At 39.1% G+C, this 23,570-nt stretch overlaps 1 protein-coding gene across 1 annotated transcript in view; it reads right to left on the reverse strand.

Annotated features, from left to right (window-relative positions):
• ZMAT4 (zinc finger matrin-type 4) overlaps window positions 1–23,570 on the reverse strand; it is a 303,247-nt gene that overhangs the window by 122,096 nt on the left and 157,581 nt on the right. Inside the window, exon 4 of the mRNA XM_016195630.2 lies at window positions 7,393–7,549. Within this exon, the coding sequence (XP_016051116.1) occupies window positions 7,393–7,549 (157 nt within the window). The remainder of the gene's footprint in view (window positions 1–7,392; window positions 7,550–23,570) is intronic.

Genomic DNA, 23,570 nt, shown 5'->3' on the forward strand with positions numbered 1-23,570 from the left:
TTGATCTTCGTGGTGTGTTGTGTATGGTACTCAGGTGTATATGTTCCCTCCTCCTACATGGTAAACCTGAGAAGGGCAAGGGTGTCTTACCAATCTTTATATTCCCAGGACACAGGATGTTTGTTGAGAGAAACTGAGCTAAGAAAATAATGAAATAAAATCTTCAGGTTATGAACTCTCTTAAGGCAGGTACCAGATGAAGAAATCTCAGAAGCTACTTCTATGCCTGAGAGTGCGTATTTTCTGTCCCAGAATGCCAGCTTTGCTGGTGGGTCAAATGCCAACAAGGTGCCATGCTGGATGCAGCATGGACCAGCTTTGGCCAGAAAGCCCAGTGGGACTGCTGCTGGTTGAGGCTCCACTCAGTGAGAAGCTCCATTTAGAGCCAGAGAGGACTTCCTACACCACTCCTGGGGGTGATGAATGGGCAAGCATCTGTTGAGCTTGGAGTCAGAAGCGAGAGGCTGTATAGCATTACACGAGGCAGGAGCAGTTGAGGTCACAAAGACAATATGGATTTGGCAGAATATCCCAGCTCTGAGTTTGCTGTTCCCTGCTCCCATCTGACATACCCAATGCCTCTCAGATTCCAGGCTCAGCTTTCCCCCTCAACTCATGATTTTCTCTCACTCTTACCCTACCTTGCTCTTCCTTTCTCACAGATCCTCTCTGCCCCCCACCCTAAGCCTCTGCACTGACTATGCTTCTTCCTCCTATGTTTTCTGGTATCAGCTCATCCACACCCTAGATATCCAGGCTGACACCTTTATGGGTCGCTCCCTGCACTCATCCAAGCCCCCATCACACAGTGCAAAGCCTCAAGGGCCAGCATCTCAGGGGCTCAGACCATTTCTCCCATCCTCCAACCTAACCTCTGCTTAAATCTCCTGTTCACTCTATTAGCTGCCACCCATCTCCCCTCTCTGCGCAGTCACATTGGATTAATGTCTCATTGGTCAGAGTTCCATTGTTGTTTCGATTCTTCTTCTCCCCAAGGTTTCTGTGACTTGAACCCTGTCCTTGCACTTGTCCCCAAGCAGGAACAGAACGCCAGGTTGCATTTTTCTGTCACTGAGAGGAAGAACATGGCAGTCCAGCTGTGCACAGGAACATGGCAGAAGACAGAATCGGTGTGGAGATCAAGTGGTAAAGTAGACTCACCCAATGGGAGCAGCCTAGCACAATAGGCAATATAGTATTTTAAGTGCAAAATTATACAGCACAGAGTTCAGAGCAGAATGAATAAAAATAGTTTAATTTCCTGAGTGGACAGAGCTAACATTTACTGAACTCTGACTATGTGGCACTGTGATAAGCACTTGACATTTATTAATCAGCTGGTATAACCATCATGGAAAGCCTTTGATATAAGAAATGGCATTATACCCATTGTACAGATTAGGAAAAGGAAGTTCAGTCAACTGAAGTCCTCAGCTAATAAAGGGTGGGGCCCAGATATACCTGAAATTGCAATTTCTAGTAGCCAGGAGAGGCTCCAGAGATTGGTTGAAACTTAAACTGAACTTTGGAGGATGGAAGGTGTTTAGATGCACAAGAAGGGGAAAGGGCATCTTGGATACAGGATAGCAGTGGGAAAGGCACAGTGGGCCGGTGGTACATTTGAGAGTGTGTATTGAGAAGACAGAGGAATTAAGGTTGGAGATAGAGAAGAGCTAACTTGTGCAGCTCCTGCCAGCTAGGAAGACTAGCATGTCTTAGTATCATGGGAAACAGTCACCAGAGATTTTGCACAGTATAGTAGTAAGTTGTGTTTAAGGAATAAGACCATGATACAAAGATATACCTCCTGCCCTCAAGTTAGTCCCTGACAACAGTTATGTCAGTGTTCCCTAAGATGAATTTACAGTTCCCCAAGGGGAAATATGTGAAATACACATAAAGGAGTACCCTGCTTGGCCAAGGATTTACTTAAATCAGTGTATTAGTTTCTGATGGCTGTTGTAACAAATTACCACAAATTTAGTGGCTTAAAATAACACCATTTTAATATTTTTACCATTTTAGAGATCAGGCACCTAATTACATATGCAACCTTAATTCCTTCTTGCCATGCAACACGTATTTATGGGTTCTGGGGATTAGGACATGGAGATTTTTAGATACCATTATTTGGTCCCCTACACTCAAGGATCTTGCTTTTGGGGCTTCATCACAGGCAAACCTAACATATATCCTTATAGGCCAATGAGGCAACAATTCGAGGTGGAAAAAAACCACAGCTTAGTGCACAGGAGCCCAGAAACGCAACCATGAAGGACACAACCTCAGGGCACTGTCTAGCTGCTTACACTTCCACTCTGTTGGAAATACTCACCTCCACCCAGAGTCAGCTCCTTGTGAGGAGCCTCTGAGGCTAATCCCAGCCTTAAGTAAGCAATATTGGAGAAGCCTGATCTCTGAGGCTTGGCATTAAGCTTCTAGCTCTTTTATCACTTTGTGCTTCTACTCTGAGAACAGAGCCTCTTCCGTATGCCTGAGACCTATGCCCTTTTCTAGGCCCTCATTCTGGTATTTGCTTCCTTGTTTTATCTTCTAGAGATCTTGAGCTTGTCTTGAAAATGACTTACTCTACTTGCCAGGCACCAGTCCAGGATCCACTCAGTCCCAGCTAGGTGGCTGAGTCTCTCTCTCCCGACAGGTTTCCTTAATGCCAGAGCCTGTTTTGTCTCAGCTCCATGGCCATCCTGAGGAGACAAACAGGCTCTGCCCCTGAGTTCACAGTCCATGTTCCCCGTGCCCACCAGCACTGAGTCTCTCTAGGGGGCAGCTCCAGTGCCAGGCACAGCCTCAGTTCATAGAACTCACCCCAGAAAGTTTTGTCTCCAAGGAGACACAACATAATGTCCCTGTGTGCTATTCCCAAGGCAGTGTTTGAACAGTCCATGTAAATCAGGAAGTCAGAGGCTCTGACAGGGGATAGGAGTCATATCCCATATCAACTCATTCACCAAATTCTCAGAACACCTTCCCCTTTTCTTTTTTTCAATTTAAATTTTTTATTGTTGACATTATTGCAGATGTCCCCCACTGCCCCCAACACTTTGCCCACCTCCATCCAGCACTCCCCAAAGTGCTTTTAAAACTATTGTTTGCTCTGTGTAAGGGTCAGTGAGATCAATTCACCTATCATTAGAATTAAATAACAGCTGAAAAATTTGAAGTTGAAAAGATAATGTTGCTACTAAAGGTTCTACAAAAGGCAGAGCCAGAGCCTGAGTTCCTGTCTCCTGACTCCCAGGCCAGTATGCCTTCTGTTGTATTATGTCAGTAGGTCAAGCCTGTAGATTCTGGCTGAGAATCTCAGGGTTAGAGGAGTTTAATGTCATCCAGGCTAACCATGTAATCCAAGGACCTTAAATGTCATGTAGGCTAATTGTGCTGGTCCCCCTTCAGAAAATGCCTGGCCAAGTGATTAGCCAGCCTCTGCTTCGACAGCCCCCATAGCCACAAATTTTACGTTTAAGGAAATATGAATATTAATAAACTCTCCCTTATCTTGATCTCAGATCTAACTCCCTAATTTTCTACTCACTCACTGGTTATATGTGTTGCGTCCAAGCATACACATGCTTGTGCGCACACACGCGCGCACACACACATACACACACCATGAACCTTTCTTTCCCATGACAGTCTTCCAAAAGATTTACCCCTGAGTAATCATTTATCCATGCTTAACAACCCCTGCTTCCTTCACTCTTCCTCCAACAAGAGAATTTTCACGTCCTTCATTGTTCTGGCCTCTATCATCTGAGTCTCCCCTCAGTGCACCACACAGGGTAGCAAATGACATGACTGTGGCAGCCTCACTCTAGCCTATGACCTGGGCAAGATCTCCATGAAATGCTGAGGTCTGCTGACCCTGAGAGAACATGGTAGGTCTAGAGACCTCCCCATGCTCTCATCTTACAGCAGGATCCAGAATAGCATGAACTAGAACAGAAATTCTGAAACACACTAAACCAAGAACTGAAGCTGGTTTTTGTTCCAGTGGCTCTGCCAAGCATTTCAGAAATTCTAGTAAACATGTACCCATCTGGAGAAGGCAACTCAAAGGACAGCTAATTCTGCAGGATACCCAGTTGATGCTTGAGCCCAGTGCACCCTGAGTAGGAGGAAAGGTAATGATTCACAGGTACCAATTGCTCACCCTTAGCAGATGGAATAGCTAAAGAAGCAATGAGTCGTGCTTCAATTATTCCTACCCAGAAATCACTACAGTTCCAAAGCCTATTATTCTTGGAGGGGCAGCTTAAGCAGCATACCTGAGCAGGAGAATTGATTCTCTCTGGCATCTTGATTCACTTTCTCGAGTTTTATATGTTCTTTTCTTCCCCCTTTGTTTTCATTATAGAAGTAATTTGGAGCCATCCTGGTTGATTAGGCAGAGCAGTTCCTAGTTGTGCACAGGGCAGCCACAGCTTGGAGGAGGGAGCCCTTCAGGAACTGCTGCTGCGCTGGGCTGCAGGCAGCAGGAACAACGGCAGGCAATCCTACCCTACCCCAGGAGCTGAAGGGGCTGCGCCCGGTAGCTCAGGAAGCCCGGGGCCTGGGTATTTTTTTCTGGTGCCTCGTGGTCCTTATCCTGTCCTTGTAGTAACTGAATCTGTGCTTGAGACCAAGCTTCCACCTATATCCAAGGTCTGGGAAACAGGCTCCTGATTTGTTCCTTATGCTTGACTACCAGCCCAGTACTCTTGTCTTAAATAATGATGCCCTGCCATGCTTTTCACAGCCCTTCGGTTCCCTTGAACCCCAGGACTGCAGCCAGAGCCTCGCTCCTACCACCTGCCAGGCTTTCCTGACGCCGGCGCCCTGCTCACGTCCCCGCAGGATCTGCGTACCCAGACTCTCCACCGCGAGGTTCCACTCCCCTATCAGGCCCTCAGGCCCTTGTCCTTTGCCACGCCCTCCCTACGCCCACCCCTGCCTCTGCTTTCACCCAATGACTCCCCTCCCTCTAGCAGGTTATGCTCCTTCCTTTGCTCCCTGCTAGCAGCCGGGTTGACATGAACCCAAGCCCAGGGACCAATTTCACTTCCCAGGCCCTTCAATTCTGTCTGATGTTGTCACTTTTCAATATTCTTTCTGCGCAAAGCAGCTTTAGAGGCAAAAGGATGAGGGGATAAGCTTCAGAACAGTGATGTGCAGCCCGGGAACCCTGAGCTAGATAAGGAAAGGGGGCGCTGGCACAAGGCAACTAGAATCTGTTTCCCCCAGCCCAAAACACAATTAGTGCTTCTTTCCCCCACCCCACCTCCATTCCCTTCTTGACTACCCAGCAATCTGATTTCTCTCACAGTGAGCACTGGGCCAGCTCTGTGGACACCAAGGCAAAGTCACTAAATAAAGATTTCAGTTTAAGTATTTTTTATTTTTCCTTGGGAATATTGATGGCAACTAATAAATCACACCCCTGTTATATTTACAGCTCTGAGGGTATTTGAATTCAGGAAAACAAACTTGTACTTGGTGATCTTGAGGATGTACTTAAATTCACAAAGAACTATTTTTGCCATGTGATGATTTTTCTACAGAAATAATAACTCTCCATTTGCTAGTTAATGTGCTAAACAAAGGTACAGCTCCTCTTCCATCACTACCTCTAAAATTAAATTTAGCAGCAGTCCCCTCTGCTTAGGCAGAAAGAACAAATGGGCTAGTTGCTCATTCATGGAAAATGGGGAAAAATTTTCCAGTGACTTTCTCTGAGGTGCCTATTTTAAGAGATTTGAAGGGGAGTAGGTTACAAGGTGAGTATCCAACCTTTTAAACAGCAAGGATCAAGAATGTCAACCAAGTGGCTGCTTATCAAATGCTTGTACACAGGGTGTGCCCCCAAATATGAGCTCGTCACCAGATTTCATGTGTTTCACAACCCTTTCCTATACCTGAATGTCAAAGCCACCTTTGCAAAAACAATATTCTTTTGTTAGACTAAGTAGAAAAATATAGTGAAAAGATTCCTTGCTATTTTCTAAGTAAAAGAAGATCTTTCTCTGAAGAAAAACACTGCTGAGGATAAAAGCCAAGTATTGTTTTAGACATTCTCCAATTTCCAAAATACCATTTAAAAAGGAATTACACCCACGATTTATGCACGATTCATTAGACAGCAGGATAAAATGAGCTGCTAAATTTTAATTGCATTGAAAGAATAGACATCATGAAATACACCCCCAACTTCTTGGAATTATAACCTGTTCTAGTTAACATCTTCACCGTAATGTACACCTTGTTCAAACTGCCTAACTTGATTAAATTAAAACAGTATTTTTAGTTTAGTGATTTGACAGACTTCTTGAAAAGATTTTTTAGTTAAGCAAGTAGAAGGTCAAATGTTATCAATATGTAAGTTATTTATTGTGAAAGTTAATAGGTTGAGTCATAGGATCCCCTGTGAAAATGATAAGAATTTCATCTAATAAAAAAGATGAAATATTGTCATTTGGGACAACATGGATAGACCTTGTATTCTAACTGAATAAATCAGATGAGAAAGCACAAAAACCATGTGATTTTACTCATATGTGAAATTGAAAAAAACAACGAATATACAAAAAACAAAAACAAACTCATAGATGCTAACAAGAGATTGGTGGTCACCAGGGAAAAAGGGGTGGGGGAGGGAGAAATGGGTAAAGGGAGTCAAATGTGCGGAGGCAGATGGAAAGAAGACTTTTGGTGTTGAGCACCTGAAACTTATGTAATATTATGACCACTGTTTCCTCAATAAATAAATAAGTTCTGATGGATTATTAAGGTTATAGCAAATAATATTCAACATCTGAAAATAAGGACTTCAGATGAATATTTAAAATACTATATCTATATTTTCTTAATCTAAGTAGAAATTTTCTTCTTAAAAAACCATCTCAGTTGTCTGCAAACAGAAGTGTTTTTCATAACTACAGTTTCCCTCTTCCCCGCGGCCTCCAAGGAGGACACCCTGCACCGCACCGGCCTGGGCAGGGAGTGTTCCATTGCGCCAGTACACACTCCATTCCTATACTGAGCGCGGACTGAAACCAGGGAGGAAGCGTGCTCTTTGCGTAATAGATATGATATCTTACATAATATACAGTAAGTGTGACAGACATCGCCTTGTAGGAGGTGAACAGCCTTCTGGAAGTTGCAAGCTGCCAAACTACTGATCTGAAGGAGCCAGGCTGAGGATGAGCACCTGCTAGCGGACTTAATGGTCCATGAGAGTAAGGTCTGCTGGGCTACCTGCCCCGCCCTTTAGGTTTGGAAGGACATCTGCCATAGCCTCCGATCTGGCAGCCACCTCTGAGGAGGGAGCAGGATTAACGAGACAGGCAGGCTGCTGGAACCTCAGTGTCTCCCTGCAGTTACGGTTCGCACACATACCTGTGGTCTTCAGTGGAGTTTTCTCTCCTAGCAACAGCTTTAACCTTTTGGCATGGATTTTGCCTTGATAATGTGAGTCAGCCACCACCGCCGAGGTAAAAGACATGTTACAGAGTGTGCAGCACTTGTTCTTATCAACCATATCAGCATCGCCTCCCTGCCAGGGGAGAAAGAAAAAGATAACGTTAGAAGGAAGCCCAAGTCCGCAGACGTCTTTATCTTCATTCCACTCTGCTGCAATGAGCAGGACCACAGACGCCCGCATTGAAACGTCTAGTTTTTGTTCTGCAATCTTTGTTCCTTGTGATCATCAAAACTTAGTTACTGGGCAAGGTGGAATGGGTCAATGGGGAGAAAAGGGGACATCTGTAATATTTTGAACAATTAAAAAAAAACACACCCTTAGTCACTGACTTCACCCCACATTTATTTAGTGGCTGCTGCTGCCAGGCAGAAGGAATACAGGATCAGGAGTTAGCAGAAGAAAACTGGGGCCCACAGTTAGGTGAGAACACATTGTGTCTGGCATCGTGCAGAAAACAGCCTCTAATTGCACCCGTTATACTCATTAAAGTAGGTAAAATATCAGAGTTCACATGGCCTGAATTATTTAGCAGAAATTATCATTTGACATTCAGCTCTGCCTTTGACCAGTTTTAGCCTCACCAGGCTACATGGCCATGTGTTCAAAAGAGAAGTTTTATTTCAGGACTTGAACATTTTTCACAATTAACTCGTGTATCTATCATAAAGCTCTGATGACCACGCCAGCTGAATTTTCTACATGAGTTTGTGTAATTTTTCTTCAGGAAGGTGATTAGTTAAATGCTGCACAAAAATCTGAAATCTAGCTTGATTTTTATTCTTTGTAGGACTTGATGAAAATGAACCATGATTCAGAAAAAATAAACCCTTTGTCAGACCAAGTGACCTGGCTATTGTGCACACAGATCGTCAATTACCTATATTATGCAAAGGGAAGATTAATCCATTGGCTCCCCTCCTGCCTAGCTGGAAATTGAGGGTAAAGTGGACTCTCAGATAAGGAGCTAATCTATTCTTCAATAGAGCAGCAATAGCAGAGCATCTCTTTGTTAGCTCAAGCCCTTGGATGAGTATCTGGCCCCACAATAGGACCTTCTCTTATTTCTAGCAAGCCCAGAGAGTACAATTTAAAATGGCACGGGAGAAGGATTAGGGTGGGGATAGGATGGAGAAAGGGAATTCACCGGTGTGGTTTTCTGCATAATAATATGTCCAGACTGCTGGAGAGAGAGTTGCCTTGCAAATTATGTAGCAGTTAGAAAACTCTTGCCTCTTTAAGGCATCAGTCTGTAATTTCTCTGATAATTAGCATTAGGTCTTGGGAGGAGGAGGAGTGTGTGTGTGTGTGCGTGTGCGTGCGTGCGTGCGTGTGTTCCAGGGGCTGTCCTATAGTTCAGGGGAGGAAGGGAAGAGAGACCTCAAAAGGGAATCTGTGTGATTTGGAGTTACAGAGCCCCACCTACTGCAATTGATTCTCTTGACCCTACCTTAGAATGTTAAACTTTAGAGTATCACCCTTTATTATAGTTAATGAGTGAGATGTGAGGAAATGTACTGCTAGGGATTGGGGGATGAGAGAAAATGGATAATTGGAGAGAGAAGGGGCTCCCCCATAGGTCTCTCCTAGAGAGAGACTAACCTTGGGGCAGGACACCTGGGTAGTCACTGAGGCTGTACCCACTGAGGGTGTCCTTCGTGAGGGTGTAAAGCCAAGATATTTTGAATTTTCTCAGTAAAAAAAGAAAAATAGCCATAAACACTATTACACCCTTGTGTGATCTACAGTGGAGATTGACTGGGCCAGGCAGGAAAGGGGCGAGTTGGCCTCTCCTCACCAACCTCTCCAACCAAGTCTAGGAGATGCTGCATAACCCATGCAGTGGGTAGATCCCAGGAATACCAGGAAATGACAAACTGGGGGGTTACCAAGGGTTCAAGATCAGTAAATGAGGAGCTATTAGCCCAGGGGGGATGAAAGACCCAAACTAGTAAATTCCCACTCTGTGTTAGAAGGTATCAGTGCTATATTAAAAAAAAAAAAAAAAAAAAAAGGTTGTTGAAACGAAAGTGGTAGCTTGAATTACCAATTTTTCATCTACTTATGCATGATATGCATCAAGGTATGTAATTTTTCTTAAAATGAGGCACAAGATCTTAAGCCAAAGCTTAACCCACAATTTACACCTATATGGAATGTGCAGATCCCTTTTGCTAGTTCCAGTGAAAGTGCCAGCCAAACCTGGTCTGAGAAGCAGTCTTTCCCTCCCTGGAGCTCTAACAAAGGCGAGAAACCCAGAAACAGAGGCTGGTATCATTATGTGAAGTACACTCGGAACTAATTCCAGGGCAAAGAGTTACCCTTAATGTGGACAGTGAGCAATGGATTCATGTCATTCATTCATTCAACATATTTAAGAACCTACTGAATGTTAGAGTCTGTGTTAGGTAAAAATGGCGCTGCTCCCTGTTATCAAGGAGGCTGAGACCAGGAGAACTGGAGAAGTCAGACAAAAAAAAATAAAAGTATTACAATCAAGAAAATAGAATCTTCTCTTAGATTCACATTCCCCTGAGTGCAAGGTAAAAAGACCATTAACAATAAGTCTATTTGTGTGGATTTTTACCTTCAAGCCTTTCTCATGCCTGGAATGCCCTTCCTCATCACTTTCTGTCTTATCCAGTCTTATTAGAATCTGTCTTCGTGGTGGCTCAGTTTAGCCATCACTTCCTGGACGTGCAAATTCTTCTGACTTCTCTACTGTCCTGCAGAAGTGAGCACTGACCTTGCAGTCTTCTATCTGCCCTGTACATAATTCTTTTATCATAGAACACTTATTGTTATTTACATTTATTTGTTTTCATATTTGTTTCCCTCATGAGCCTACAAAATTCTTTTAAGATCAAGGAAATCATCTCATTGCTATTGAAGCCCCAGCACTTAGCATAATGCTTCCCACATAGGGGGCCTTTGGTTGTTTACTGAATGAATGGAGTTCTGGGCTGTATTGTAGGGTTAATAATTTGAATGACGTAAGTCAAAAACAAAAACAGGGAACACATGGAGGTCTAGTTATTACCCACATTCTTTCAGACTGATAGGAAGATAGCCAGGATAAAAACCAGAGGTACCAAAAATTTATAAACTAACTTGTAGGTTTAAGTAGGAAAAATATTCCCCAAATTTGTTAGCTTCACCATAGTTTTAATATATATCCCAGCTTCACCATAGTTTTAATATATATCCCTAGATTTCAGCTTTCCTGGGCAATCTCATTCACATCATCATATAGAGAATCAAATAATAATAGAAAAGGTGAACCAATTGTTATGAAAGTAAATATCATGGAGTATAGTTATGACATAGTTACAGATGAGGGAGCAAGAAAGTTTAGGTACTTGACAACAGAGGCCTATGATGCCCTGAAAAGTTAGGCAGCCATTGAGGCCAGCAGGATATGTTTACAAGATATTTTACTAAAGGAGCCAATGTAATTCACATGATACAATTGTAAATATCACTACCTCTAACTACTTTAATGACCTTGGTGTAAAAACAACTACCTAGAAAAAACCCTTCAATATTAACCAAGTGTTTACAAAGAGCTAAAATTTGTGTATTCTTGGCTATGTAAATTCCCAATTAATGGCTCTTTGCGATTACAGATCATATCTATATTGGAGTCTCCCATTGTACCCAGAGCAATGTTGACAGGCTGTCCAGGGTAGAGCTCCATAAAGTTTGATGAACTGATTTCAATGAATACATTTAAAGTTTCTGGCTTAAAAAATTGAGAATGGCCCCAAGCTATCAAGTAAATGAAGAGGAAAACTAAGATTGTCTTAAAATATGGATTTCACACTGGAGGCAATAATTAAGTCAGACTTTTTCAGCGCACTGTCCACATTGCTGAAAAAAAATATTTGTAGAGCATCCTAAGTCTGCTTACTCAAAGAATTTTGCAAAGCTAATAAGTTTTCAGAAGAATTCAATCACAGGGAAAAACCCTAGATGATTCCACCCAGAAATCTAGTCCCAGAAGGCCTTTCTCTTTAAGATTTTTAAAAATTTAATTCAGATAATTGCCTTCATTCTCTCATATTTTAGATAAATATAAAAAGCCTAAGAGAGAGACTTTCACTTCCAGAATTTCATAGTGAGGAGTTCTTTGAAACTGCTCCTCAGCAAACAACCATAACTACTAAAATTACTTCTTAAAAAACAAACAATTCTTTAAAGTCTCTGGAAATTATCCTAAGAGCAAATGGCAAATTAAGAAATATTTATTTAAGAAAATATACTAAATTTGAGTAAGAACTTCAGTCACAGCTTTCTGCTTCCCAATCAATCCCTCAGCTCAGTGTGATGGAAGCTCCATTCTATTTGGGTGGGGTCAAGAAAACAGAGCTCCCTCACCCATCAGCTCCCAGTTAAGGGATATCAGGAAGAGGAGGTCACCTAAATTAAACACACTTTTTATTTATAAGATACAAAAATTAACTTCCTTGTAATGTAGCCATGACATTAGGTACTCTCTTCTTCCACCCACTCTCATTTATAAGACAGAAACTCTATCCCAAGCGCAGCAGGCCAAGAATATTGGAACTCTGATTGCCCTTGCCTCAGTACATATGCTTATCTGTTATGCCAGGCACATAAGATGAGAAGACCAGAGGCTGCCACCTCTGCCCAGCTAAAAAAGCAGGGCTTTCACTCTGAGAGAATCAGGCCACTGTCCCTGCTCCTAGCTCTAGAGCACCAACTCAGAGTTTTTTCCAATAAGAACATATAGAGAGGAGGAAGTCCAAAGGAACAGAGAGCTTGTAAACTCTCCCCAAAGGAACTGACTTTATTTGAAATAGAGTGTTTAAGTCCAAGGGTGCTCTAAAAAACAATGGAGATTTTGGTGGTAACCAATTAAGACAAAGCTGATAGTTCCATTAAAGCAATAAGCTAAACCATAAGCCAGCTAGTTTACCAGAGAGGACCAAGAAAAAAGACAGCTAAGGACAGCCTTTCTGGAGTCGAAACAAACTTCAAAGATTTCCCTCAAAAACTAACACTACAAAAAGAAGTGAATTTAATTGGATCAGACTATGGAGCATTCATGTCCTAGAGCACTGACAAAAACAATAGAATAATTATCTAGCAATTAGTGGAACCTACATGCTAGGTATGATTCCAGCAGAGGCAGGCAAATTAACAGGGGAGATCAAAGAAAGAGACAGTCAAAGGGAGTCTTGCAAAACCACTGTCATCCCACAGTGACTATGCACATTTCTAAGGCTTCTCCTCTGAGCAATGATATTGGTGGCTGCCCATTGTGAAGGACGTAAGCATTATTAAAATAGCTTAGCTAAGACAATGGACAAATAAATGAGCAAACAAAAACAAAAACAATCCCTGGAGGATGAGGGAATCACTATGCAGAATTGCTACACTATATTACCTAAATATCCAGTTTTCAACCATAGCAACACAGTTACAAAATATGCAAAAAAATAAAAAGTGTAAACCATACACAAAAAAGGTGGGGGGCAGATGTCAGGTTTAACTGGCAAAGACTTTGAAGCAATGTCAAAGACTTCAAACAATCATAAATGTGTTAAAAGAATTAAAGGATATCATGTTTAAAGAAGCAATGTAATATGTGACGCTGATACTTTATCAAATAGAGAATATCAGTAAAGAAAAAAATTAAATAAAAGTTCTGGAGTTAAAAACATAATAATTGAAATAAAAAATTCACTAGAGAGTGATCATCAGTAGAATTGAGCTTAGAGAAAAAAGAATTAGTAACTTGAAGATAGATCATAGAGGTTAAACAATTTAAAAAGAGAGGGGAAAAGAATGAAGAAAATAGAACAAAGTCTCAAAGAAATGTGAGACACCATTAAGGACACCAACATATGCATAAAATGGGAGTATCAGAAGTGAATAGAAAGAGAAAGGAGCAAAAACAATCTTCAAAGAGATAATGACTGGAAATGTCCCAAATTTTTAGAAAACATTTATCTACACACCCAAGAATTTTAATAAAATTCAAGTAGGATAAGCACAAATGACTCACACCCAGATATATCATGGTTAAAATACTGACAGCCAAAAACAAAGGGAAATTTTTGAAGCAGAAGAGAAAAACAACTCATCAAATTCAAGAGAACCACAGTAAAATTAACATCTGACTTCTCATTAGAAACAATGGAGGCCAGAAGTCAGTGGCCAAGTGCTAAAGGAAAAAAAAAAATCTATCAACCAAGAATCTTATATCCAGTAACAGTATATTTAAAAAATAAATGAAATAAAGACAGAGATTTTTTTTTTTAAACTGAGAGTAATTGTTACTAGCAGATTTACCTTACCTGAACTACTAGAGGAAGTTATTCATGCTAGAAAAAATTACATCAGGCAGTAATTTGAATCTCATGGGGGGAAAAAAGCACCAGCAAAAGTAATTATATAATTATAAGAAAACAAAATATATTTATATGTCTTTCTTCCCTTAACTAGTTTACAAAATATAGGTGTGAAATCACTGGTATAGTTGGACCACTAATATATAGGAAAATATAGAAATATCATGTATTTGACAATGACAGCACAAAAGAGGTAGGTGGGAACAAAGTTGTACTTGAGTAAGAAAGTGACACCAAATTCCAATTCACAGAAAAAATTATGAGAATCATAAATGGTGAATAAAGTTAACACACTAAAATACATACTGGTCTCATTTCTTTCTTCAGCTTCTTTAAAAGATAAAATTATGTAACAATAATTATAACAATATATTGTTGAATTGTAACATACAGATGGAAAATGTATAACAATACTAGCACAAAAGGAGGAGAAAGAGCAGACAGTTATACAGGAATAATATTTCTATATCTGGCTTAAATTAAGCTCTTTTAAATCTTAAGTAAATTTTGATAAGTTCAAAAGTATATGGTAAGCTCCAGAACAACCACTAAAGAAATAATTTAAAATAATATAGTGAAATGGGATCACTGGGTCAAAAGGCAGCTCCATTTTTAATTTTTTGAGGAACCTCCATACTGTTTTCCATAGTGGCTGCACCAGTCTGCATTCCCACCAGCAGTGTACCAGGGTTCCCCTTTCTCCACATCCTCACCTTTGTTGATTTGTTGATGGCAGCCATTCTGAGAGGTGTGAGGTGATATCTCACTGTGGTTTTGACTTGCATCTCTCTGATGATTAGTGATGTTGAACATTTTCTCATATGTCTCTTGGTCATCTGTATGTCCTCTTTGGAGAAGTGTCTATTCAGGTCTTTTGCCCATTTTTTAATTGGATTGTCTTCCTCTTGCTGAGTAATATGAGTTCTATGTACACTTTGGAAATTAGCCCCTTATCAGATAGATCCTTGGCAAATATGTTCTCCCATACCGTGAGGTTCCTTTGTATTTTGAGGATGATTTATTTTGCTGTGTAGAAGCTTTTTAGTTTGATGTAGTCCCATTTGTTTATTTTTTTCCCTTGTTTCTCTTGCCCTAGGAGATGTATCAGTGAAAATTCCACTATGTGGGATGTCTGTGACTTTACTGTCTATGTTTTCTTCCAGAATTTTTATGGTTTCAAGATTTACATTTAAGTCTTTTATCCATTTTGAGTTTATTCTTGTGTATGGAGTAAGTTGGTGAGCTAGTTTCATTTTTTTGCATGGACCTGTCCAATTTTCCCAACACCATTTATTGAAGAAACTGTCTTTACTCCATTGTATGCTCTTGCCTCCTTTGTCAAATATTAATTGACCATAATGGCGTGGGTGAATTTCTGGAGTCTCTGTTCTATTCCATTGATCTATATGTTGTTGTACCAATACCAGGCTGTTTTGATTACAATGGCGTTGTAGTATAGTTTGATATCCAGTATAGTGATCCCCCTCCAACTCTGTTCTTCTTTCTCAAGATTGCTGTTGCTATTCGGGGTGTTTTTTGATTCCATATAAATTTTTGGAGTATTTGTTCTAGTTCTGTGAAATATGCTGTTGGTATTTTAATTGGAATTGTGTTGAATCTATAGATTGCTCTTGGTAGTATGGACATTTTAATGATGTTAATTCTTCCAATCCATAAACATGGTATATTCTTCCATTTGTTGATATCTTCCTCTATTTCTTTTTCAGTGTCCTATAGTTTTCCATATACAGGTCTTTCATATCTTTGGTTAAGTTTATTTCTAGGTATCTTATTTTTTTAATTGCACTGGTAAATGAAATTGTTTTTTGCTCTTTCTGAGAGTTCATTATTGGTGTATAAAAATACTGTTGATTTTCGAATGTTAATTTTGTATTCTGCTACCTTGCCAAATTCATTTATTAAAATTAGTAGTACTTTGGTGGAGTCTGGAGCTGCCTTTTGACCCAGTGATTCCACTTTTAGGAATATATCCTAAGAATCCTGAAACACTAATCAGAAAGAATATATGCACCCTTATGTTCATAGCAGCACAATTTACAATAGCTAAGATTTGGAAACAGCCCAAGTGCCCATCAGAAGATGAGTGGATAAAAAGCTGTGGGATATATACACCGTGGAATACTACGCAGCTGTAAAGAAGAAGAATCTCGTACCCTTTGGGACAGCATAGATGGAACTTTAGAATACTGTGCTAAGCGAAATAAGTCAGGCAGAGAAAGACAAATATCACATGATCTCACTTATATGTAGAATCTAAAGAACTTAACAAACTGATGAACAAAATAGATTTAGTGACACTGAAGCATGGAACAGATAGCTGAATCTCAGAGGGAAGGTGGGAATGGGTGGGGCGGATGGAGGGGAGAGATTAACCAAAGAATTTATATGCACATATATATATAACCCATGGACACAGACAATAGTCTGGTGAAGGCCTTGAGTCGGGGGGTGGATGTGGGGTAGAAGGGGTCAATGGGGAAAAAAAGGGACATCTGTAATACTGTCAACAGTAAATATTAAAAATAATAATACAGTGAAAAATCACTAAAGAAATTAAAATGTTACAATACCAAATATCCTCTTTATTCAAAAGATAGTTGCATAGGAGAAATAAGAGAACAAAAGAGACATAATTCATTTAGAAAATAAAAGTAAATGGTATACATATATCTAACTATGGGAATAATAACACTAAATGTGAAAGTATTATACAATATAATCAAAATAGAAATGGTAAGACTGGATAAAAAGTGACCAATCTATATGTTGTGTGAGGAGACACACTTTAAATTCAATGATAAATATGGGTGAAAGCAAAAGAATGAAAACATGTATCAGGGAAATGGCATTCATAAGAAAGCTGCAGCAGCTACACTAATAGCAGACAAAATAAAACTTTAAAACAAAAATTATTGCTAGGGATAAAGAGGAGCATTTTATAAAGATTAAAGTGCCAAGTCCTCAGGAAAATATAACAATTATATATATATGTATATATACATATATATGTGTATATATAAACACACACACACACACGCACATAACTATAGTTTCAAAGTATATGAAGCAAAATCTGATAAAATAGAAGAACTAGGTAATTCTACAGATGTCTATTAGACCTAGTTAAGTCTTCTCTTTTCTTCGATTTTCTTATTAACCTTCTGCATAATTGTTCTATCCACTATTGAAAGTGCAGTATCAACATCTCCAACTCTTACTACTGAAAATAACACAAATTGAAAAATGAACTAAGGATCTGAATAGACATTTCTGCAAAGAAGATATAAAAGTGGACAATAAGAACATGAAAAAATGCTAGACATCACTAACCATCAGGAAAATGCAAATCAAATCATAGCAAGATACTACTTCATAACCACTAGGATAGCTAGAATAAAAAAGATGAGTAATAAAAGGTAATAGCAAGGATGCGGAGAATTGGGAACCCTCAAATACTGCTGCTGAGAATGTAAAATGGCACAGCCACACTGGAAAACCATCTGGCAGTTCCTTCAGCTGTAAACATAGAGTTACCATATGACCCAGCAATTCCACCTCTAAGCACAGCCAATCTTCATTATTCACATACATGTGAATTTACTTACTTGCAAATATTTATTTATAATCCCAAATCAATACTTGTGGCATTTTTCTGGTCATTTATGGATACATGCAAAGTGGCAAAATAATTTGAATCATCGGACACTCCCATTGCCAGCTGAGGTTGAACAAGGCCATAGTCTGCCTTCTAGTTTCACCTCTCAGAATGTAAATAGTGTCTGTTCATGGTCTACTTGGTGCCACGTTTTTTGCATTTTTGTGCTTTTTGTTGGTGATTTTGCTGCTTAAAATGACTCCCAAGGGTAATGCTAAGCTGCTGTCTAGCGTTGCGAAGCACAGGAAGATTGTGATGTGCTTTAAAAAGAAAATACATGTGTTAAATAAGCTTCATTCAGGCATGAGAAATAGTGATGTTGGCTGTGAATTCAAAGTTAATCAACTGATAATACTGTACATCTAGAATAAAGAAGAGGAGGCCACTTCAGAAAGTGCTAAGGACATCAATAGTACATGATGAAACTACAAAGTGGTGAAATTTGTGGATTCATGAGATAATGGCTGATAGAAAAAGCAGAATGGACAGCATCATTATGAGGTTAAAAGCCAATAAAATTTACCATATTAACTAGAGTCAGGAAAATGTAAAACCCTTCTCAGCTAGTATTTTATTATTATAAAGAAATACTACATGTAATCAATTATTTATGAGAAGTATATAGTAAATAAGACATTTTTAAACGGAAACACACATAAAACAAGGTTATGTATTGATCGGTTGACAAAAGTCTTGTAACCAGAGGCTTTCAGAAACTTAACCCTGTATTTCCCCGAGGAGCAATGGCTCAGTATTTGCTAATTCAGTATTTGCTTATAGTCTGGTATTTACTTTTGAATGGCTCAGTATTTGCTAATTGGTGACTTTATAGAACATAACTATCATGAAAAATGAGAATCAAATGTATCTTTCACTTGAGAGAAGTAAAAATATGTTCATACAAAAATTTGTATATAAATAACCATAACAGTATACTTCATAATAGCCCAGAAGTGAAAACAACTCATATGCCCACATTTTCTTTACCTGAAGAATAGGTTAATAAAATGAGCTGGATACATACAACAACCTCTTATCAGCAATAAAAAAATAAAGTACTGATAAAAGCCACCACACAAATGAACCTTGAAAATGTTATACTAAATAAAAGAAGCTAATCATGAAAGACCATATATAATATGATTCCATCTATATAAAATTTTTCTAATAGAAAAATCTATAAAAACAGAAAGTAGATTAGTGATTATCTGGGAGTAGGGAGATGGAAAGGGAGAGGTCAGGGGAAATGAGGAGCAACTGCTAATGGGTACGGGGTTTCTTTTTGGTGATGATAAAGTTTATTATGATGATGGTTATGCAACTCTGTGAACAACCCCAAACACTTTAAATATGCAAATTGTGTGATATTTAAAGTATATCTCAATAAAGCTGTTATAGAAAAAGCCTAAGAGATGCATTTAAGTGGTTTCAAAAGCCCAAAGAAATACTAAAATTTGAAGCATAAGTTTTCTTTTCTGGGAATCTTCTATTTGGAAGCAAAACCCACACAGAAAGGGAAAAATGGTGAGAATTCTTTTATTTATGTGTGCTTCCTTGTAGTGTACAGAATTCCTCTGAGCACTGAATGGCCATCCTTGGAATTCTGATCACTGGCTAAAGACATTCCCTGGTTATACTGGAACTCTGACTGCAGCCACTACTAAGCAACACCTAAAGGCAAGAGACATCTGATACCCCCTACTAGAGGCAGAAATAATATCTCTTAGCACATACCCTGTAGTAAGATTAAATGTTCAATCAATGGAACTATTTCTAGTGTTATGCATGTTGTTGCTTATAGTCTGTTATTTAATTTTGAAAAGATGCAGCAAGCAGAAAAGAATTCTCTCCTCCTCTCCCACATCAGTGGGACCAAACAACCTAGAAGGCATGCTTCCTGATTGACTGCAGGGCCCTAAGCAATCTTGTCTCGCACTGTCCTCTTTTATGCATCCTGTTCTACTTCATTTAGGTCATGGTCTCTCCTCCCAACCTATCACATTCAGATGTCCAGGTTCATTTTATCCAGGAGCCCTTTCAGGACTTCTAACTTCATCTTTGTTGCTGACCTCTCCCAGTCCTTAACATTTGTGCCATAGTTTGGATTAGATCTTGTCCTGTCGTTGTTTTATTAGCATTTTTTTAGGATTATCTCTCTAAAAACATCTTGAAGTCAAGAACTTTAAGAATTATCTTCCCTGCCTCTAACCACAATCTCCAGTGCCTGCCATGGGTCTGAATACATAGAAGAGACTTGATAAACATGAAATAGATAGTTGCTGAATGAATGACTTGAAGTGGGCATCCAATAACCAATTCTAATTCAGTTACATAAACCTTTTTTCCACATAAGATCATCTCTCCTTTGCTCTCTTGCCAACATTATTGCTTTGTCTCAGGAAATGGTCAATGGGCGAAAAGTCCATACCAGAGACTAAATGAAGATAGTGGCCATGTTGTGTTACTCTGTGAGTTTGCCCACATAAGGATGTGTCCTGCTGGCCAGAATACCCCACAGAGAAGCTGCAGAGTCTACATTAAACCTGGCTTGAGCTTTGTGCTCCACTGTTAACTGGAGAGATACATACCCTGTCACTTGGATAGAAACCATCCATTCAGTGGACAAAACCCTCCATTTTCATCGTATTGAGGAAAATGGTTATTTGGATAATAAAGACAACAGAGATGGAAAATCTCTATTCAGGAGCGATGTAGAATTCTCTGTGTGCCTTTGGTATTTGGAAAGCTTGGTTTGCATTTCATCACTAAAGAAATATTTAAACAGATGGTAACAATAGTTACAAGTCCCCAAAAGGGAGAAATTAGCCAGGGCTCCTGAGAGAAGACAAATAGATAAGTTAGATAAGCCCCATTATTAAAACAGAAGTAGCCAACAAAAATGTCACAAGTAAATAGATGTGCCAGAGAGAACAAAGGTGGTACAAGAGACTGCTGGGGAGAGAGGGGAAAAAATGTCAAAAAGCTCCGACAATCTCAAAAACTACAAAATGAAAAGTTATATTCCCTGTTTGAAACATCACTGTAAAATGAACTGAGGTGAGGAAGTCTTAAAATTGGAATGATACCCGTACCAGTTTTTCCTTCAGAGCAGCACAATTCGCTACATCATCCGCACCCTCAGGCTCCCCAGCATCAGCACAGCGGCCATTAGGTGCTTTATGTACTTAACCACACTTAGCTTCCACAGTAATCCTAAGATAGGACTTAGTCCCCTTTCCTCTTCCCCGTTGCCTGAATTCAGTCGGTCAGCAAATTCTGCCACCTTGTCCTCCAATTACATCTCCCATGGTCTACTTCTCGATACTTCTCAATCCACTTTTATATTCTTTTTCCCATCACTCGTGTTCAAGCCTGAGTCCTCTCCATTGCATGCCCTTCTTTTACGTTCTTCTTAGTACTTATTTCACATTCTGAAATTTTATGGTTTAGATATGTGAATTTACTTATTATCTGTCTCCTATCATGAAATGATTCAGAACTGTATTTCCAGTATCCAGAATAGCAGTCTTATAGTATACAGTACAAGCACAAATATGGCCACATTTAAAAGTTCTAATAGCCATATTTAAAAAATAGAAAGAACCTGTGAAATTAATTTAAAAACACACTTTATTTAGAACCAAGATATACAAACTATTTTCTTTTCAACATCTGTTGAACCTAAAAAAAATTATTAATGGAGTAGTTTATAGTCCTTTTCTCAGAGTAAGACTTTGATAGCTGGTAGATATTTTACACTTATAGCACATATCCATTCAGATGACCCATATTTCAAGTGTTCAATGGCTCCATGTGGCTAGTGGTGACTGGGTCTAGGCATAGTGAGCAATTTTTAAATATTAGTTGAATTAATAAATGAAGAAGTCAGTGACTAAATAAATTAATAAATCCCCATTTTTAAAGATCAGGAAAAATGAAGCCCAGAGTATTTAAATCAATTCTCCAGTGTGTCATATGTGTAGGATGTGGTAGAGCTGACTTTTGAACCCCTGCCTACCTAAATTCAAGGTGGTGCCTTTTCCATTACAGTGAAGTGGCAGCTTAGGTCAGTTTTCTCATCAAAAACTTTCAAGGGTTCTTTACTACCTAAAAATAAATTCCTTATCATGACAGTTAAAGTTTGCTACAATCTCTCCACACACTTTTCTGGTCTTTTCCCTCACTGTTGCTTTTCATGCATAATATGCTCCAAGCAAACTGATTTTTTTCAAGGTCAGGAACACCAAGGAGTCTGCCAAGAGAGTGGCTTAAAATCTCAACTCTAAATTTCTCTGCTCCCCATCTCCTGGCTGCTTGCCCTTGTCAGATACTGCAGGTGAATAAAGATATGATCTTTAAGTCTCATTTTTGTATCAGGTTGGAGAGCAGCAGTCTCCCCCACTAGACTAGGCTCCTTTCTTTTTTATCCATGTATCTCTGTCTTAGCACAGTGCTTAAAGGCACATCATAGCTTAAAAGATTCTTGAATGAGTATATAAAGGAAAAAATGATCCAATGAATGAACTCTCCTTATCCTCCAATTATATGGAGTATATTCCTCCATGATTTTATTCACCCGGCTCCTCCCAACTAGAATTTCCTCAGTCTCTCTACCTGCAAGGGTCACTCAAATGCCATCTCCTTTATCAAGGCTTCCCCAACATTTCCCAGCACAAAGAGACTGCATTCTTCCCTCACGCCCAGAGAACTTTACTTAGGCCTCTCCCCACACAATTAGCGCCGTTCAGCATATATATTATTATCTTTGATGAAATGTTAACTCCTTGGACTAAAAATGTATCATCCTCAGCCTCCAACACAGTGTTTAGTGTGATGTGGTGTTAAAAAACACAAAATATTAAATTAAAGAAGAGCAGAACAGGAATTCAGAGATGCCAGTTTAAGGCCTGACTTTAAATGTACTGGATATCACTTATTTTTACTGAGTCTGAAATTTCTTCCCTGTTATGTGAGAAGTAAAATTTGTACTGGCCATCTATTTATGAGATAAAAGTCAGGATAAACAGAATGTAATAAATTAAAACATGCTTTGTAATCTGGAAAGTACTATGCAAATTTTATTAATATATACTTAAACTGGCTAAAAAAATTGACGCATATTACCTTATTTTATCTTCTTCATGGAGCTTACTTATACCTGAAATTTTCTCTTTTATTTACAAGTGTACATGTTTAATGTCTGTCTTCTACCATTATAATATATTCTTCTTAAGGACAAGAACCCTGCTTTATTTATACCTATATCCTCAGTGTCTATAAGAGGACTTGTCATAGGCCATTTAATAAATATCTGTGCTGATTGACTAAAAAATATATACATAAAAAATAAAATGAGGGTTCTGAGATGTTGGCAGCGGTGATATAGTTTGACAATTTCTCTAAATTCCTCAATAAAAACAGAAGTAGGTAGCCAAACAAAAAACCCACATACAACATTTATAACAAAAGTAGGTAACAAAGGATTTCAATGAACCTGGAAATAAAAGTGAATGAAAATAAACCAATGAGAAAGATAAGACCTGCATGGTATCAGCATCTGTTCAGGGAAATAAAAGGGAAGCAATGGAGCATCTGTTGGACCTTAGAGCAGCAGAATCTTCAATTGCCAAGTACTCATGAGAAAGTGTGGCAGATCTTGGTAAGAACAGCATATTAAATTAGGAAGGCTGATCTCATCCCAGTAGGAGGGCTTGTCCCATCCTAACAGCAGACAAGTAAAGAGGTCTGCTCAAGGTCCAAAAGGGCCATGATAGTTTATTCTCTGTGAACTATCAGTATGACCCACCAGAACTTCCTTCCAGGAAACGGCTTCATACTAAAGAGAAATTGCTGAGAGTAGAATCAAAACTGTTCAGAACAAGGAAAATGGAGACAAAGAAAGGAGAACCAGAAAAACACTGGGAAGGGAGAAAGCCAATAAACTTCATTCAGTAAACATTATATTTTTAAACAGTACACTTGCACATGTGGCAGAAATTTAAAAAGGAGCTCTGTTAAGCTAGAAAAGCAAGCAACCTTGAAT

Source organism: Miniopterus natalensis, chromosome 2 (assembly GCF_054644295.1).
Source record: "Miniopterus natalensis isolate mMinNat1 chromosome 2, mMinNat1.hap1, whole genome shotgun sequence".
NCBI lineage: Eukaryota > Metazoa > Chordata > Mammalia > Chiroptera > Miniopteridae > Miniopterus > Miniopterus natalensis.